This window comes from Lycorma delicatula, chromosome 6 (genome assembly GCF_047948215.1).
Source record: "Lycorma delicatula isolate Av1 chromosome 6, ASM4794821v1, whole genome shotgun sequence".
In the NCBI taxonomy this organism is placed as follows: domain Eukaryota; kingdom Metazoa; phylum Arthropoda; class Insecta; order Hemiptera; family Fulgoridae; genus Lycorma; species Lycorma delicatula.
In genome coordinates this window covers 360,596-379,586 of record NC_134460.1, presented here as the reverse complement: position 1 = coordinate 379,586, position 18,991 = coordinate 360,596, and the positions used below count along the sequence as shown (strand labels likewise).

Sequence of the window (18,991 nt, the reverse complement as noted above, 5' to 3'; positions counted from 1 at the left end):
GTTATCTTATAATAAATTGAAATTACAATGAAAAGTTTTTTAATTTACACTTTAAAAACTCATTATTAAATAAAAGATGTCGTGTGAAAGAGGTTTAATTTCTCTTAAACAAAGAGTAAATAAGATTGTTTGCACACATAACAGCCGTTTGCCTGAAGAAAGTCTGGCAGCAAGTTTAGTCCCTAGTTTAAATCCAATATGGCATCTTCCAACTTGGTTTAATTTCCCAGTAAAATCCATTTAAAAATTTTTGAGTGATTTAAGTAGCGCATTTGCATATCTACAATCACAGCAGCTGCAGCAGCCAAGTGGCGAACGTTCCAGTTTCATTATCGAGGACTCTCGCGCTCGAGAGTATTCATATCGATATTTTAACTTTGATTTTTTCCTCAGATATACAGTAATACAGATAATTTTTTATCGTACGGTATCTATAATAATATCTAATAGAATATGGAAAAACAATTTACTAGTATTTATTAAAAATTTCAGCGAACACAGACTTTATGTTACTCCTGAAGGGTCCGAAGAAGGAGATTAAAAGATAGTGAAGTCAGGTCGTTCTCTTACGAACTACGACAGTAGTATTGATCGGCATAGGTAAAGACTATGCTGCCGTCCTAATGAAAGTGAAGTCGAATGTCAATCTTCCAAGCACGACATCGGTGCTTGGAAAGGAAAGAGCAGCAGAAAACCTTCAAGACGGTGCTAAGTAGTAAAAGTTCATGGCAGCGATCTTGAAAAGAAGTGACGACGGTTGAGGGATTTGGTGGTAGATACCTCAGATGAGATTATTTGATGGAATTATTACGAGTTGCACTGTTGTTTCCAAGAGGCTTGCTTTCGGCTTAATGATGCAAGCTATCGTTTGCGTTTTTGAGAAGGCGGCAAGGGTACTCATTAAGGCCTCGCGATTAAAGGTCGGATGGATATCATGTCGAGTTTAATGGAAAATAAGAAAACAGATGTACGGCCACTGGCCATATCGCGGCCTGCGATATGCAGTGGGCCCGGTGCTTTGCTTTAACTGCGGCGAGGCTGCACAATTGGCCTCGGCATGTAAACAGTAGGCAAGTGTTGTAGGCAAGCAAAATGTACTATTATGATAGTGGTGGACTATTGTTGGATGTTACACCGAGATGAACTATGTAGAGAACATAGAAGGAAAAGTGCGAAGCAGAGTATAAGCCGTCCAAAGAAACTTTGACACATGGAATAAAATTGTAAGTATTTTACATACTTCATTATGGGTGGGTGATGAGGGGGAGTGGTTTCCAAAGGCATGATGTACCTCATAAAAATTAAATAAATAAATAAAAATAAATTAATTTAAAAATGCACTGTAATAGAAATTATGCTTACTTGATGGCAATTTTCATTAGAAATTAAGGGGTCAGTGAGCAATGCCCCTGCTCATTTCTTCAGACTACTCAACTATTTAGCTATAAGAATGCATAGTATAAGCCAAAAAAGTGAATATATTATATTAATTTGTATAAAAAAAAAAAAAAACGTTTTATATCTGTTTCATTATATCACATTTTCAACTTTTTATGAATTTTGAAATTTGCAATTTGTGAAAATAACTGATGTGATGGAAAAAATGAAGGTTATTTGAGGATTTAGTACTAAAAAAATACATAAGAATCGGTTATCAAAGACTAAAAACCACAACCATTGCGGCTTGTGTTATTAGTTATAACCAGTTTTTATTATTATAACAGTCTCTTGTTCAATAAACAACAGACATTTGGTAATGAATTGTGTAATTTGGCAGAACTGATATGATCAAATAAAAAAGAAATAGTCATTTGAAAATGTATTAACTTAAAAATACATTTTGGAAATACTACTTATGCTACTAGTGTTCAACATGCATGCTGTCGCTATCTCAATCTGTATTAGGTTCATTTTTCATGTCGGTTGAAACCTTTTATTGTTGCTTACAATATGGTGGAAATGTTACTTTTGAATTTTTATTTTCAATTCTTCAAATGCAAGGAGTTATCATAATATGTTTTACTTCCTTGTACGAAGTAAAGGAAGTAAATTTTTGTATTATGATAAATTTCAGATTTCATTGGAAATATCCATTTCGACGATCCCTGAATCCATTTTGTCTAGTTTTAGTGTGACGTCTGTACATACGTATATATCTTGCATGATTCAAAAATGTTTAGCCATAGGATGTTGAAATTTTGGATTTAGGACTGTTGTAACATCAAGTTTTGCACTTCCTCCTTATATCGCAATCGACTGGACCAAAAGTGTCCAAAAAAGCCCAAAGTCCAAAAAAAATTGGATTTTGGAATTTTTCTAAAATGTAGTAATCCCTCATTGAGAGCTTTTCAACAGTGTCACAAGTGGTACTTATCTTTATCGGTTCCAGAGTTATTGCCAAATAAAATTTTAATTAATGAAATATTTGGATCTTACAAGGGGAAGGCACATCAGTGTGAATCCAACTTAATCTCCTTTTTTTTTCAAAATCTTTTTTTTAATTTAGATATATTGATGTATTAGTAATTATTAAGCTCTGATTGTAAAAAACAAATATGATAATTAATGATTCAATAATAACAATAAAAAAATATCAGAAGCCATTTATGAAATAAAATTTTATATACTTTTAGTTTTAAAAAATGTGTATGTAATTTAATAGGTGTACAAGGAAGTCATGTGATGTCAACGTCAGATTTTTTAAACTTCTATAAATAAAAGTGTGGAGGAGAAAGTTCTAAAAATTGATAAACACAAACTGTGAAAAATTAATTCATATAAAAAAAATTTGGGCAATATATCTTTGCTGTGTAGGCTGTTGCTACATCTTATTGAATCCAGTAGTATCATTTAAAAGGTTCTATTATTGTTATGAAGTTCATGACAATGTTTGGACATCACTGGCATTGAGGAGAAATAGAACTGATAATTCTCTTACAAAACTGAATTTGAAATGCTGATTTTTACAAAATTAAGTAGATACTCATGGAAGACATGGAGGTTCACAGTTCTCCTACAAAGCTCCACACTAACCAGAAAATCTCTGAAGTGAACTGGCTTTCTTAGAGAAATAACAATTCTTGATCTCTTTTCTTTATTAATGAAAATACTTTAGGCCCTCGAACAAATACGGTTTGTAACCCTTCCTTTCTTCTGTATATTAATGTTATGTGACAGACAGTGGATTTGTTTGTCAGTTTTGCAAGGAGACAAATGATAAAAAACATTCTTGACATTTTGCGTCCAGTTGTAATACAGCTGCAGTATGGTTATGTGAATGGCATTTCTACTTACTTGCTGGACAGTTATTATTGCCTTAGAAGTCAATGAGTGATTACATTTTTTATCATTGCTGCAATTTGCTGTACTCATAGACAAGTTTTCCCTTTAATACAGAAATTATTTTGACATTATTCAACCAGGTTTGTAAATTGGATACTGGGTTAAATAACTTTTCAATTACCCTTTGTATTGTATTTATTTTTAAAGTAACTACAAATACTGAACCCAGTTTATCATTAATGATAATAAAAATGAGAAATGAATTTTATTATGTGGAAAAATATCGAGCTTGATCAGGATTCTATCCCAGTACCTTCTGAATAAAAAAGAGTCAATATCAGTTTGCCATTAGGAGATGATGATTATAATGTTGATCTGTGAACTTGAACCTACTCCTGTGGTTAAACATCTTGAATTATTCAGCAGACAGATATTCAGGTAGCAAGACCCTTATTAAATTTCATTTTTTAAATTTTATTTTCAATATTGTGTATTTTTGTATTTTCTCAATAATGAAAATAAATGTATGAATAATAAATTATAACGTGTATATAACGGTTCAGCCATAAGCTCATAGGTTTGATTTGTTTATTATTACTATTAATTGTTAGAAAAAAACATAAGCAACTTTAGAAAGGTGTTCTTGGTCAAAATCTATGTAGTTATGGCCATTTCTTATTCCACCTCAAATCATACCCTGAATGTGTAGAAATAACCCTCCAGGTGTAATCATAAACCTATAAACCAGGCCTATTATTGATCGATTTGTAATTGTTACTTATTTCTATCCAGATTGAAATTAAAAATTCCAGGACTAGGCAGGATTACAGTGGTTTAAAATTGTCCATATGCTGGTGAATTACATTATTTTTATTGTAAGTAAAATTAAAAAAAAGAAGGATTCATAAAATTATATAATTTTTAAATTCATTAGGTGTATTTCAGTAATTTATTTATTATTAATTAACTTGTAACTTTTGTTTTTATTATTTTTTCTTTAATTTTGAAAACTTTGTATTTTATTTTTGTTTTAGTTGCCTTCCAACTGTTGTACATTTACCAAAAAATGATGAATTGTTATCGTTGTTTGTGGTATTGATAGTACTGCAGTAATTACTACTAAAGGAGCTGTGTATGCTTGTGGAAAAAATAATAATAATAAATTGGGATTATCGCTAACTACTCTTCAAAGTTTCATATTTATGGTAACAGGAATTTATACATTTATTGTTTTGTGGTTGTGAATGAGAATATGATACTATAGAAGTTTCTAGAATGTATGATGCAATTTTTGCTTAAGTAGAATCTTTTTTTTTGTTTTATCTCTGGGTCCGCACTCAAGCAATTCATTCTGCAGAGAATGAGAAGAATGTTTTGTAGCGTGTGTGAAAAATGTCATGCTTGACCGGGATTTGAACCCAGGACCTCCGGGTGAAAGGCTGAGACGCTATCACTCATGCCATGGAGGCCGGCAACTTAAGTAGAATCTGTTTTGGTGATAAAATTCGTGTAGTTGGTTATCTCATATATTTGCAAGGCTAATATGTGTGGTTATTCAGAAGTCTTATATGAGGGTCGTTTGGCAAGTTTTCGGCCTAACAAAGAAAACAAGATTTTTTAGACTTTTTTTTTTCAATGAACTCTCTTTGGATTTTTATACATTAAGCCAGTGACTTTTAAACTTTATAATAGTCTCAGTATAATTATCTAAACGGTAGTTACCGGAGGCTAAACAGGAAAAAGAAAGGTGAAATACTCTCAGTATAATGTGATTTGTCCAGCTCTGTAAAATAAGCAGCTTTGACCTCATCATTTGAAATGAATCTTTGTCAACTGAGCGATTAACTCAAACTTGGGATGAAGTAATCACTGGGAGCCAAACATGGAAGCAGTTTAAAGTATAGGCCATGGAGTTTTGGAGCAATAACGTGAGATATAAGTGCAGGTGTGTTATGGTGAAATAGCACTTTCACTTTGGCTAGATGTGGATGCTTATTTAACAGCATCCTTAACTAATAAACTCTAATATTCTGGATTGTGATCCTCCCTTTTTTCAGGTAGTGTATGAGCATTGTATCACGAGAATCCCAAAAAACTATACCCATGACTTTTCCTGCCAATGGAATCATTTTTACTTTCTTTGGTGCAATTTCTACTGCTATCACCCCACTGTTTGGACTCTCTTTGATTTGTAGCGTGTAATGATAAATCTGTGTTTCATTTACTGTTGTAAAAGATTGAAGAAACTCAGTAAAATTGTGTTTAAATAAGTCTAAACCCCTCTTGAAAAGCGTTCATTAAAATTTATTTTTTGTCAATTGAACAAATGTGGCATTCATTGAGTAAAAAGCTTTGTCAATCCCAGAACATTGTGTTAAGTGTAGTGGACATGGTCTATCAAATTGTAATGTCAACAAGGTCACAAACTCTTAGTTGGAGTTCATTTAATAAAAGATTGTGGAATTTTGTGATGATTTATTATTGTTGTGGTTTTTGGGCATCCCAAGTGTTCTTTCATCATCTTGAATGAATGTACAACCACATGTAAGTTTAGCAGCCCGCTTTAATACCGTTGAATGATGGGGGTGAATCCTTTAAAGTGGAATCAAACTCTTTTTGTATGTCTGTTGGGGTTAAACCTTTAATGAATTACTTAAACTACGTATTTAAATTTTGAATTTTTGGTGCAAAATAAAAAAATTTCAGCCCTTAATTTGGTGTTAATTTAGAAAGTCAAAATTTCAAGAATCGGATAATGTTATTTTTCTAATTTTTGTACATTTTTTGCCATCATTTTAATTATTTTAAAAGTTTTGTTTTATTTATTACTTATTTACTTTACATGTACTACTCTATGACAATATAGGACAAGATAATTTTGTATTTTGTAATTATTTTTCCAGAAAGATGCAAATGTAGAAAAAAGTTTACAATTTATCGAAGTAAAATCATTATCAAAGTGGCATGTAATAAATATATCTATGTCAAATAATCATTCTTCAGTATTAACTGATGCCGGTTATGTAATTACTATGGGAAGTAATAATGAAAATCAGTTAGGACATAACAATGTAACTCCAGCTGTTGTCAAGAGTACGATTGATAAAATAGTTACTGTAAGTGTCATTTTAATTTTATTTTAGCAAATTTTATTGTACTATTAGAAGTTGAGAATTTTAATGTTAAATTGTTTAAATAATTATTTTTTTCCTTTTTGATTATAATCTTTTTGTCATGGTTCTTTAGGTAAAGATTTTTTCTCATTAATCAATTAAGTTTAAGCTATTTTAAAAACCAACTAAGAAGTAGGTTACTCTTCCATAATTGAATTTTGATTGGTTTGTTAAACATAATCTGGTAACCCAAACCACAACACATTTGTAGTTGCCCCTGGCAGTATGTGTCTTTCTCTCATTTATTCTACTTAGAATAAGTGTAAAGTACAAATAAATGTAAATGTTGGAATAAATGTCATGTATTCCACTTAGTTGATAAAGCAGCAGCGCATGAAATATAGAATCTATCAGTTTTGTTCATGCTAACTGTAAGAGTTCTGGCATGATTTGTTTTAGGAAACGGAAGGAACACATTGCTGTCAAGATCTGTCAACAATTTTATAATGTCTACAGTAATAAAGCAATAAATGTCTAAAGTAATAAAGTAAAGCAATACTGTTTTGTGTGAAGTTGAGGTAGAAATCCAGAAAGAAATGTTGAGATATTAGGTGGCAGTTCAAGTAAGAGATTTTCAATCAGCCCCCTATCTCCCAGACTTCGGACCAAGTGACTGATCTTTGATTTGAGGGTTATTTTTTGCCTTTCCTAACATTTGTAGTTAATTCATTACACTGCCATTTACTTTTAAAACTGGAGTGATCATTTTAAAACTGGTGTGCTTAAAGTAGTTTTGAGAATGGAGATACTCTGAAATGCTTCAACTACAAATGTTAAAGTGATATTGCTAGGAATGGCCGAAAATAATGTTCAAATCAATTATGATAATCCTAGCCAAAATATGAAATATTGTGAAAATTTTGACTCTGATCTGTTTACCGAGATGATTTGTCTGGCTACTTAACACTTTAAAATGCGGTGAAGAATTTATGATAGGACAAGTTATTGGCTTGACACTTTGGATTACTGTGTGCTAAAATCTTTAAACATATGTGTCGGTTATTTATATAAATATTAAAGTATATTTCTACAATTTTGTAACATTTTTACCCCAAACCTTTTAAGCATCTGATTGATGTTATCCCAGTGTCAAAAAACTAAGTTTGTGGGAAGATAGATTTCAAAAATAATAATCTAATATATACTTTCACAAAATTATTGAATTTTATCAAATACTGTTCAAAATGATGTAGTTCGAGATTGCAATTAAATTGTCAAATGTAACCTATTTTTATAATCTGCTACCGCTATGCATGATGCCACTTTTCTGAATTATAAGCCATAAAATTCATTTCCCGATATTTACTGAAAATGTTTATGACAAATTTCAATGAGCGGTACAATTTTAGAAATTATCATCGTGGTTTTGGTATAAAGTTTTGCAAATCAGCTATTTACCTTTTGCAGTTGAGATACTTAGTATCTTTTTTGATTTTTTTCTTAAAATCTTATTATGATGAAATAATGGACAAGGAAATATTTTCTTGGTTCAGATAAATTCTCTACATTATAAAGCTTTTAATAGATTTGGGAATTTTCAATTACCAAGAGAAAGTGAAAGAATCTTTTTTCATGACATATAAAATTCTTACCCCAAGATTTCCAATTTAAGAATACTGTTTTATGTTTCTGCTTAGTCAGAACAAAACCTCCAACAAATTCATAGAAAGTTATAGGGTTTGAAAAACTAAATAAATTATTCAGTGCTACGTAAATTTTATGAACGTTTTATGAAATTTCATTACCTAGTCATCTGGCATTCATAATCGACATATTTGATACCTTAGTTTAGATGTCTTCACTTTTTCTTTTAATATTCGATATTTATTAAAATATGAAGTCGGTATGGAGTGCGTTAATTGCAACAAATTAGGTAACATTTTCAATTTTTTGAAAATGTGGACTATTATCTGTGTAGATAGACAACAGTATGAATTTATAAAATAAGGTTTATTTCTATCTTAACCCATTTTCTAGTATATAAACTTTTGCTTCAATTTATAGAAAATTATATGTATAAAATGGATAAATTTCTACCAAACCATAGGTTTGTAACAAAAATCTACTTTTAAAAAACAGATCATTTTACACTTCCAACAGACTTAATTCTATATGTATGAATATTGAATGAAGCACACTTATTTATATGAATAATTATATGTATAAAATGATTTGAATAAAGTGGTACAATGGTACTTATACAGCAATAAATTGACTGCAGAATGCATAACAGAAGTTAACAGGATTACCAGTATGGTTTCTTCTTAATGATTATTAGTTGGAATTTGTAGTAGTAGTAAGTGTAATTATACCAGACGTCATATTTGGAATATAGACAACCCATCGTGTATTTTATGATATAATGAACTAAAAATGAATAATTTTTTTATTTTGGTGTCAGATGCAATGCGATTGCTGAAGTATTAGGCACCACCAATGTTATAACGCACAAATAATCCACTGCTTTACCTGATTTGAGTATGGTCTTTGAGTATGGTGGTCCTCATCATTCTGTACAGGCATGGGAAGGAAGGTTGTTGGTACAGAAGAAAATGCTATCTATTTTTGGGGTACAAGATACACACCATCATGTTCTTCTGTAAGTAATAATTAATTGTTTAGTACTATCACTTACTTAGTTAATATTATTCTCATGAATAATTTTTGTTTTTACTTTTTACAGTGTGATGTTATACTCATTCGGTCTTATTTACTGTTTAATGTAAGCGTTATTCTTCTTTCAGTGTATTAATTTTGTTGCTATATATTGGTTTTATTAAGTGTAACTGATAAATTAAACAAATTAACAATTTAGTGTTTATTGATAATTATTCCAGCTTATCAGCTCTAATTTTCAAAATAATTTATGTTTTTGAGATTGTTTTTTAAATAAATATTTTTAAAAATGCTAATACTAAAAAAAAAAAAGTAAGAAAATAATTATAACTTGAACATTTTAATACTACAGTAAACTGAGTATATTGTCTTTAATTTTGTCTTATTACATTTAGAACAAGTGAAAAAAAAAATGCCTTTTTCATTCTGAACAATTGTTATATGAAAAGTATTGATCAGTCATTGTTATGTAACACAGTGCTAAAGTTTTACTGGCATTGTGTGTGTGTGTGTGCGTGCGCGCGCGTGCGTGCACGCGCATGTTTTATTGAAAATAAATATAGCTTTGTCCATATTAAGTAATGTCCATAATTAAGTAAATGAAAAAATATGGATTTGGATACTGACATTTAATATTTTCTTAATTACCTTTCTTTCCAGGTCTGTATGTCCTGAGATACTCGAATTTCAAATGTTATTCAAACATCAGCATTTACAAGCAATAGACTTTGAAAGTATAATGATTAGATTGGTGTATGGAACACTGTATATCCATGTATTGAGTGAAGTAAATCGTGTATTGATAGTGCTTTATCCATTACTATAATCCATTGCAGCTCAATAAAAATATATATTAAATGATTATGAAATATAATTTTCTCATTATTTCAGATTCATTTTTGTTTTTAATAAATAATTCTTTTATGTTGTTGATTTTTGAAAGTTTTCTTTTTTTGTAGGCATTTGATTCATCTTCTACCAGTTCATTAGCATCAACTAATCTCAAGATAGATATTGTTGCTGAACCTGAGGAAATACTTGCGTAAGTTAAATGAACATAAATTCACGCAGTTGAGCTACTTTTATTTTTTTATAAGGCTGCTAAAACATTTCAGTTGTACAAAGTTGGATTAGTGCCAAAGAGATGTTTCAGTGCATTCTATGATTAAAATGGAAGTTATTTTCTCTACAATTTATAAGCTTTTCAGCTTTTCTATGTATACCTTTTTTTTATTATACTTCATTGATAAATTTATCATGTTGAAGTTCGCAAGAAGTTCTGGCTAGAGTATTACGAACTGTTTAATAATTATTATGCTTCTGGGTATTGAAAAAAAAACCAGGCAGCAATACTTTTCTTCTATTATTTAGTATAATACTTTGCCACTGAGAAGTGTATTATAATTCAGTCAAAGACTTAATACCAAATGCATTCATTATAGAACCACCATCAATAAAACTAAATAACCTAATAAAAATCACTTAAAAAATTCAGTTTATCTGCCTTTTATAAAATTGGTTACTCTTAATGATAGTAAGCTCTACATAGGACAAACTGGTTGGAATAGCTATATAAAAAACACAAAAACACTTCGCTCGACTACTGAATTCATTTTTACAAAACCACCTCTTTGAAACCAGTTGTACAAGCATCAGAAACCTGGAAATCTTATGCATAAATATGAAAGGACATGAACTAGACTCGCTTGAGTGGCTCTAAGTATACAAACATAAAATCAAAACTATAAATGAACAAATCCAGTTTCAATTACACACATTCTTTGAAAGATCATATCACAATCATCCTTTAAATCTAATCCAAACAAACATCAGTGCCACACTCAACAATATGAAAATATTACTAGTGGCTTGATTTAAATTAGTTTTTAAACTTTCCCCTTCAGATAAATTTTATTGCAGTTGATTAAAAACTGTTTAATCCTCTAAAATACTCTTCACCTCAAATGACTTACCCTGATAGAAAAAAAATCTCTGAAAAGTCCCATAGGTAAGAGTCATCAGCCCACAGAGCTTCAATAAGAAGCAGCTGAAAATATATTAATTGGAAACTGTTAAAATAATTCTTGTGATACCTATCAAAAGAAAGAGGAAAAAAAGCGTAAGAAAAGAAAGGGATATCAACCTGTAGAGGGACTACTACCTCTTATTAGGATAATTTATTATTTTGCTTAGGCTCATCTATTCCTGTACTTATAATAGTGTGTAAAATATTAAGATAGTTTATTAGTTTAATCCACAACTTGAGTTGATGGTCATACCATAGAGCAGTTGTCTGATAACTCTTAATTAAAGTATGAAATCTGAATTCCATACTACTTTTTTATTTTTTTATAACACATTCTGCAACTAATTAATTAATTTAATCTATGTTTCAGCTTATATGCGTCACCTAATCAAATCGCTAAAGGTGAGATTGTCACATTGTATGACTTATGTCCATTATGGCTTGGTCTTTTAGTACTGGTTGATACTACAGTGCCTTTGCCAAAATTGAGTACACTTACTTTTGTAGAGGGTAAACAAAATAATGAAAACAATTCATCCTGTTCTAAAAATTCTTTAACAGATACTTCTGAGTCTGTAAGTATCAAACATTTAGAACAAAAGTAATAATCTTCATAATTTTTATTATAGTAATATTAATGTTTTAATAATTATTAATATTATGTTTATACATTTTCATTAATATTTAAATGTACAGCACTGGATTGTACTGAGGATGATTCATTTTTTTAAATGTATGTGGAATGTATTTATTCTTTTCACTGTTGTTTACTTAGAAATTAAAAGTAGAACTAAAGAAGATAAAAAAATTGATCACAGGAAATAAAATTAACACACATATATATATATTTATGGCTATATATATACCTGTGACTTCCAACAAGTTTTTCTTTTTTTTCTATTCATTCTACCTAAGTTACATTAATTCTAAGTTTCCTCTATTGGTAATTTTAATCATTAATGCAGTTTTTACAGTTTGTCATTTTTAAACCTCTCTCATGTAAGCCATTGTTTTAGATGGATAATTAGTGGTAATCATTCTGTACAAAGTAGAGGACTTTAAGGAGGCTGATTAAACATTTTTCAGATAACATTTTTCTCCTAAGCTGTACAATGAGCTGTGTGATTTCAAATATTACGTTACAAAAGCACAATATGAAAGGATAGGATTTTGTGTCTTGTTTTGATTGGCTGATATAATCATTTTTCTAGAATTTTTTTATTAAGAATCTATATTGATATTGATCCTCTTATCAAGAAATTAAACAGGCTTGTTTAATCAAAAGGTTTTTTTGACTAAACAATAGCCATGAATTTTCAGAAATGTTATTAACTTTTCTTTTGTCTCAAGGATCTTGAATGTTGACTGCTTTGTTTTAATATTTTTGAATATAATCTCAAGATCTCACCTCAACAATTTGAAAAAAATAATTAATTTTTTGTTTTTGTTTATGTATATATATTTTGTTACATATATCTATATAATACACAATCTAATCTTTCATATGGCTATAACAACATGTGATAGCTTGCATATAAAACATCTATGGTGCTAGAAGTGTTATAAAGAATCTGAAGTCTGTATTGTTTTCTCTGAGAAGATGATGTTAATTTTCTGTCAGTTACTTAATGGTTAACAGTGTGATGAAGGTATTGATTGTAACATAGATTATTTTGTTAGGATACATGGTGAGCTGATATGCAACAATATAAAAAACTCTTGTTTTCATCATTTTTAGTTGATTGAATGAAAAAGACATTAGGAAAGATACCATTATTTGTTTTTGTAGTGTGTTTTGTTTTATTCTCTACTTAATATTGCAAGAGTGACCGTAACTTACAATTTTATGTGGTCAGTGAAACAATTTTTTACAACTTATTTGAAAATGAACTCCAAGAATTATTTAAAAAAAAATTCTACTGAACTATTATGAAAACTTTTGATCAAAACAGGAAAACATCTTAGGAAGATAAAAATAAATAAGGAATATTTAGACAGGAAAATATATGTTTTAAAGGAATTATTTATTACAATAAATAATTATTATAATAATTATTTGTATACAAATAATTACAAATTATTATTATTATTTGTATTACAAATAATTTTTTTTTGTTGTAATTATTTGTGTACAAATTACAGATAATTACAATAAAAATAACTTTTATTCTGTTTCTTAATTTGGTTGTACAGATCTGCAATCACTTTATCCGAAGTATTTTCATGATATCCGAAGTAAAACTGAAAAATTGGTTTTCTGAAAACTGATTTTCTTTAGGTTTGAATACAATAACTTTGTTATTAACAATAATTTGTAGAACAAGACGCTAGTTTTATATTTGAAAAATTTAATTAAAGTAGGTTTACCCGTTCCTGAGAAATAATTTTTTTTGTTGAAAATCACAAAATGGCGTTCGGAAGGAAAAAATCAAATTATGAAAAAATCCCTTTCGGCACGCCGGAAGGCGGAGGTTGATTTCACCGGTGCTAAGTAGGGGATAAAAAATATACCCTGCATAATAATTGGTGATTTCAATGCCCATTATCATTCGTGGGGCTCATAGTCATGTTCTTCCCTGGGAAGGATAGTTAATTGACTGAGGCAGAACTTAGATCTCTCTGCTTATTGAACAATGGATCATGCACATTTGTATCATCTTCATCAGATACATCTGTGTGCATCGATCTGTCGTGTTAAGCATCCCTATTTCCACTTCTTAACTGGCGCATTTCCAAAAATGTTTTTGGAAACTATCACAGACCGGTTGTTATCTTGATTGGTGATGGTGATTTGTCTCAGAGACAGCTATGTGGATGGGTGGTTGGGAAGGCAGACTGGATCGAATACAAAGAATTGTTTAGCCAATATGATGAAGTGATCCACCAACTTTCCCTATTTGCACATCTGATATTTGATATTGCAAGTGATTTACATTACTTGGTGATTCAAAAAGGACTTCACAATTTTAAAAGCATATAAACATTTCTTTAGATAATTTTTAGAATCAGTTGAGGTCTCATTTCGTAGCAAAACACATCAAGTTTTGATTCTTGTAGTTCATAATACTGAATTCGGCTGCCGTGATGTTAAAAATGGATACATTTACTGGTGCAGAACATGGTTGGTATGTGTTTTAGTTTCAAGATTTGCAGTCATTAACTGCAATTCAACATAATTTTCGTATTGAGTAAAGTAGGAAGCCTTCTAGTAGGCATACAATTTATTCTTGGTACATAACCTTCATTGAATCAGGTTGTTTTGTTAAACATATAAAATTACTAGGATGATCACACATCTCTGATGCTGTGGAACAACTCAGAGAAAGCTTTGCACGTGGTCCGAAGAAATCAACTGAACATGCATCATGTGAGATGACTGGCATTTCAGAAATGGCTATTTGGCATGTAATATGTAAACAATTGCACTTGAAGCCATTCAAACTAACCATGGTTGAACACATTACAGATGACGACAAAGTTGCTCAGCTGCAGTTTTCGGTGGAAATGATGGATAGAATTGCAGACAATAATACATTTTTAGACAGTGTAATTTGTAACGATGAGTCAATTTTTTACACCAGTGTGGCAATGTGAACACCCATAACTCTTGAATACGGGGTAGCGAAAACCCTCATGAAACTTGGCAGTACATTTGTGATAGCCCGAAGGTGAATGGTTTTTGATTCCTAAGCAAATAAAGACTGTACGTCCGTTCTTCTTCCTGGAGGTATGTGTGCGCTCTGCTGGGGTGGTCTGTTATATAGTTGGTGCTTGTGGGAACTGTATGTCTATCCCATTAAATTCTTCCTCGATGGTTGTGTTTCACTTGAAAAAACCAACAAACACTGAAGCTTAAAGAGTCTTCGACCGACGTTATCAGTTGAGGGTGTGTCTGATGATGATAAGAGAAATAATGTAATGAATGCTAAAACATCAGTAATTTGCTTTATTGTAGTGAAATAAAAGGAAGAAGGTAAATAGTTTACAAAGGTTTCAGCTTTCTTAATTCAAGTGCATTGTTGCAGCGTGTGGATCTGCAAAATCAATTAAATAACTTAGGACTGGCGCCCTGTTGATTAAGGTTACTGATGACAAATAGAGTCGGAAACTAGTGGTCCTTAAGTTCATTGGGAAGGAAGAGGTGGTGGTGGAACCACATAATACCTTAAATTCCAGCAAGGGGATTATCTTCCACCGTGACTTGGCTGGAATTGAACCCTCAGAGATAACAAAGGAACTGTCCATGCAGTTACAAGTTGGTCCAAGTTTTGTCAGAACAAATAAAGACCCTCACTGCTGTGATTACAACATTGAGCTTGGGCAAGAATGTAACTTCTGCTAGAAAAACTAATGGTGGTTCATCTAACTCCATGTCCCAGACTCCATGTGGTTCAGACTCCATGTCTGAATATATCCCCTTAACATCTGGAAAACCAAGAAGTTCCTTGATGGAATGAAGAATGCAGGAAGGCATTAAGGGATTGCCACTGGGCTTTTGTGTAATCTCAATCATAGGCTTACAACAGAAATGCTCTGCACCTATCTCAATGCGAGGGCTGTATGCTGTCTTTGTTTATTACAACAAATATATTGTGTTCAGATGATGATAACGCAGAAGTGTTTTCCATCCATTAAAACTCAAAAAAACGATGTGTTTTTCTATGAAATGAGACATCAACCAAATCTGTAAGTTATCTCAATAGATTTTTATATGCTTTTTATGTTATGAAGTCCTTTTTGAATATCCGGTATATCAGGTGTTTCATTTTAATCCCCCAGGCGATTTTCTCATAAACTACACACAATACAAAAAAAAAATGTCTTCAACAAAAGTTACTTGGACTGAAGGGGCAACACCTCATGGTGACCTTGGATTTCACTGTTAACACAATTTATTTCAAGGTTAACACAATTTTTTTTTTAATGGAATGACTTATTTTTGACTCCACAAATGAAAAGATTGGAAAAGTTTACATTGGAATATGTGGTCACACATATGATCTTGGAACATTTTTTGAAGGTCATACAATGTAATATTCATACTAGGCCATTTGTCTCACAAACTATGGAAAGATCATAAAAATGATTTTACAGAAGTTAACGAGGATAGGAGGGGAATATCTGACAGTGAACTTGATCATGATCTTGAGGTCCCCTTTGCAGGTCGTGCCAAGGTTTTTTGATAGCGCCAATGGAAAGAGCGACAAACGTCACGTCAACATACCCTTGAATTTAGTCATGACATTTTAAGATTATGTTTTATTTCTTCCAGCTTTTTGAAATTCATGGTTTAGGAATTAATCACATACGGTATCCGATTAAACAATTTGCTGAATTTCAAAGACAGTACCAGTTAACTGTCGTCTTCTCACAACTTAGAAAGCAGTGACTGTAAATATCTGTGAAGAGAATCCAGCACCTATATACCACTACTTCTCATAGTTAGCAGTATGACCTTCAAAAAAGTTTTAAGATCATATGTGTGACCAGATATTCCAATGTAAAATTTCTGATCTTTTCATTGGTGGGGCCAAAAGTAGGTCATCCCATTTAAAAAAATTTATGTTAACATTAAATAACAGTCAAGATCACCATGAAGTGCCTCCCCCTCCAGTCTGAGTAACTTTTGATTAGATCATTTTGTTTTATTGTGCATAGTTTTTGAAGAAATCATTTGTGGGGATTAAAATGAAACACCCAGGTATATACAGATTGTATCATGAACCAGGACTTTTATAAGCTATCCTACTTGTGAAAACAATGAAGAAACCTCATTTAAACATATGTCCTAAAATGCTTCGTTTGCAAGTTAGTGGAAGATTACGCTCGGATTTCATCTACCCCAGTGAAATGAGATTGTACTGAAATTTTTAGAGCATTAATTAAGGAGCAGAATTAGCGATATCTTATGGTTTCTGATTTTAGAAATCGAATAAAATAGGTTCTAGAACCGTATCTGCAGTAGTGATTGAGAAATCTGGGGTAAAAACCGTGTTTTTTTTGTCATAAAATAATTTTTCTTAAGTGGGTAATAAACATGTACAAATTTTAAACAAAGCCTGAAGAGAATTTAATTCTGAACAAAATCATATAAGATAAGTTGAAAATAAAACAAAGAAAAGCTGGAAAAAATTATTTAAAAAGGGTAAAAATTGAAAATTACTTTCCTTTTGTCCAATAATAAATAAAGTATAATTTTTTTTTAATCAAAATATAAACAGAAACTGGAACAGACCAAATGATTGATTGAAAAAAAATTAGTAATTGAATTTCAGTGAATGAACCATGGTAGAACTAAGATGTCAAAAGCATCATTTCCATTGTGTTTTTTGTAATGTAAAATTGTCAGCTTCCAGTACTCACTTTGTGTTATTTTAAGTCCTTTGATGTAATTTTTTCTCATTTATTTATTAAATGCTTGTTTTGTCTTAATTTCTTAGGTTCCAAGCTGGATAAAGGCTGAACTGGCTGAAGATAATAATTCCTGGAGACCAGACATATATGATGTCTTTTGAATAGTTAATTCCTTCTTTCAAATGATATTTATATTCTATTTCTAATTAAGTGTTCAAATAATTAATTTGCTGAAGTATTATTTATTATTAATTTTCTCTGTAATACAGTTACAATAAAAGCTACAAGTAGCATTGAGATACATAGAGCAATAGTCTGCTACTTACAATTTTACCCGTGGATGGTCAGAAGCTAATTAGTGTAAATCATCAATAAGAAATATCATTTTAATCCTTTTATTAGAATTAGAATGTGTTATTCATTAATATACTAAATTAAACAAAATCTATATCAATATTAAGAGAAAATGTAGAATCTTATTTATAATCTTAGAAATAGAAAATCAAAACATAAAATTATTCAACTTATAACAAAATTAAAAATTGTGACTTACTTGGTTTGTTGATAATTTCACACATTTTTTACCTCTTTGTTTATTTATTCTTTAGTTGAAGCAGCTTACCAACTCGAGAAGACTTCTTGATGCTAATTATAGAAAACAGCATCTCTTCATTAAAGTATATTTAAAATGTATTTTAGTTAGGTTGCCCTTTACTATATCAAAACCTCTGAACTTTTAAGTTTCCATTGGTGTTACTGCATCTTTATTGATCTTCCTGTGAATAATGTCAACTTTAAGATTTTTGGCCAATAAAAAAATTAGTGTTTGTAACTTTAATTACTTCAAATGGCTTACTCTTCTTTGTCATTTTTATATTGATCTTCTGGCCCAAAAATTTACTCACACTTCTAATCCTTGGTTTCTATTATGGCAAAACTGTAATTAGGCAAATAGCTGAGGTATAAAAGAAGACATTTATGGCAAAAGATGAAAACAAAATATTTATTTTTGATTACGGAATAAATTATTCTTTTTACTTCTCTGAATACATGGATACAGCGTTCCATATACCTCGTGTCTTACGTCTAATCATTGTATTTTTAGTCTATTGCTTGTAAAAACTGATGTTTGAATAACATTTGAAATATGAGTTTCTCAGGACATAACAATCCTGGAGAGAAAGGTAATTGGGAAAATATTAAACATCAGTATCCAAGTCATATTTATTTTCAATAAAACACACACATATATATATATATATACACAATGCCACTCAAACTGCAGTACTGTGTTACATAACAATGACTGCATCAATACTTTTCATATAACAAATTGTTCAGAGTGAAAAGGCATTTTTTCACTTGTTCTAAATGTTCTAAACAAATTAAAGACAATACACTCAATTTACTGTGTAGTATTAAAATATTCAAGTTGTACTTACTTGCTTACTTTTTTTTAGTTACTTTCTTTACTTAGTTAATTTTTTTTAGTATTAACATTTTTTTTAAATATTTATTTAAAAAAACAATCTCAAAAAAC

At 30.5% G+C, this 18,991-nt stretch overlaps 1 protein-coding gene across 3 annotated transcripts; it reads left to right on the top strand.

The window, feature by feature from the left end:
- Nucleotides 1–447: 447 nt before the first annotated feature.
- On the top strand, nt 448–18,019 carry LOC142325990 (uncharacterized). Of its 3 annotated transcripts, XM_075368025.1 has the most exons (7): nt 448–1,223; nt 4,317–4,487; nt 6,186–6,398; nt 9,139–9,177; nt 10,031–10,113; nt 11,468–11,672; nt 17,538–18,019. In XM_075368025.1, the coding sequence occupies exons 2-7, from the start codon at nt 4,485–4,487 to the stop codon at nt 17,610–17,612; spliced, it is 618 nt and encodes a 205-aa protein (XP_075224140.1). In that variant the 5' UTR covers nt 448–1,223; nt 4,317–4,484; the 3' UTR covers nt 17,613–18,019. The 3 variants fall into 3 exon arrangements, with proteins under 3 accessions (XP_075224140.1, XP_075224141.1, XP_075224142.1); XM_075368026.1 differs by lacking the exon at nt 9,139–9,177 and having other exon boundaries at nt 459–1,223; XM_075368027.1 differs by lacking the exons at nt 448–1,223; nt 4,317–4,487; nt 9,139–9,177 and adding an exon at nt 8,857–9,054 and having other exon boundaries at nt 6,258–6,398; nt 17,538–18,016.
- The last annotated feature ends 972 nt before the right edge of the window (nt 18,020–18,991 follow it).

Bases quoted from the DNA above. Each gene is read 5' to 3' on its own strand.
- LOC142325990 (XM_075368025.1), top strand. The intron at 10,114-11,467 runs GTAAGTTAAATG...TCTATGTTTCAG, and splicing joins GAACCTGAGGAAATACTTGC to CTTATATGCGTCACCTAATC. The intron at 11,673-17,537 runs GTAAGTATCAAA...TTAATTTCTTAG, and splicing joins TAACAGATACTTCTGAGTCT to GTTCCAAGCTGGATAAAGGC.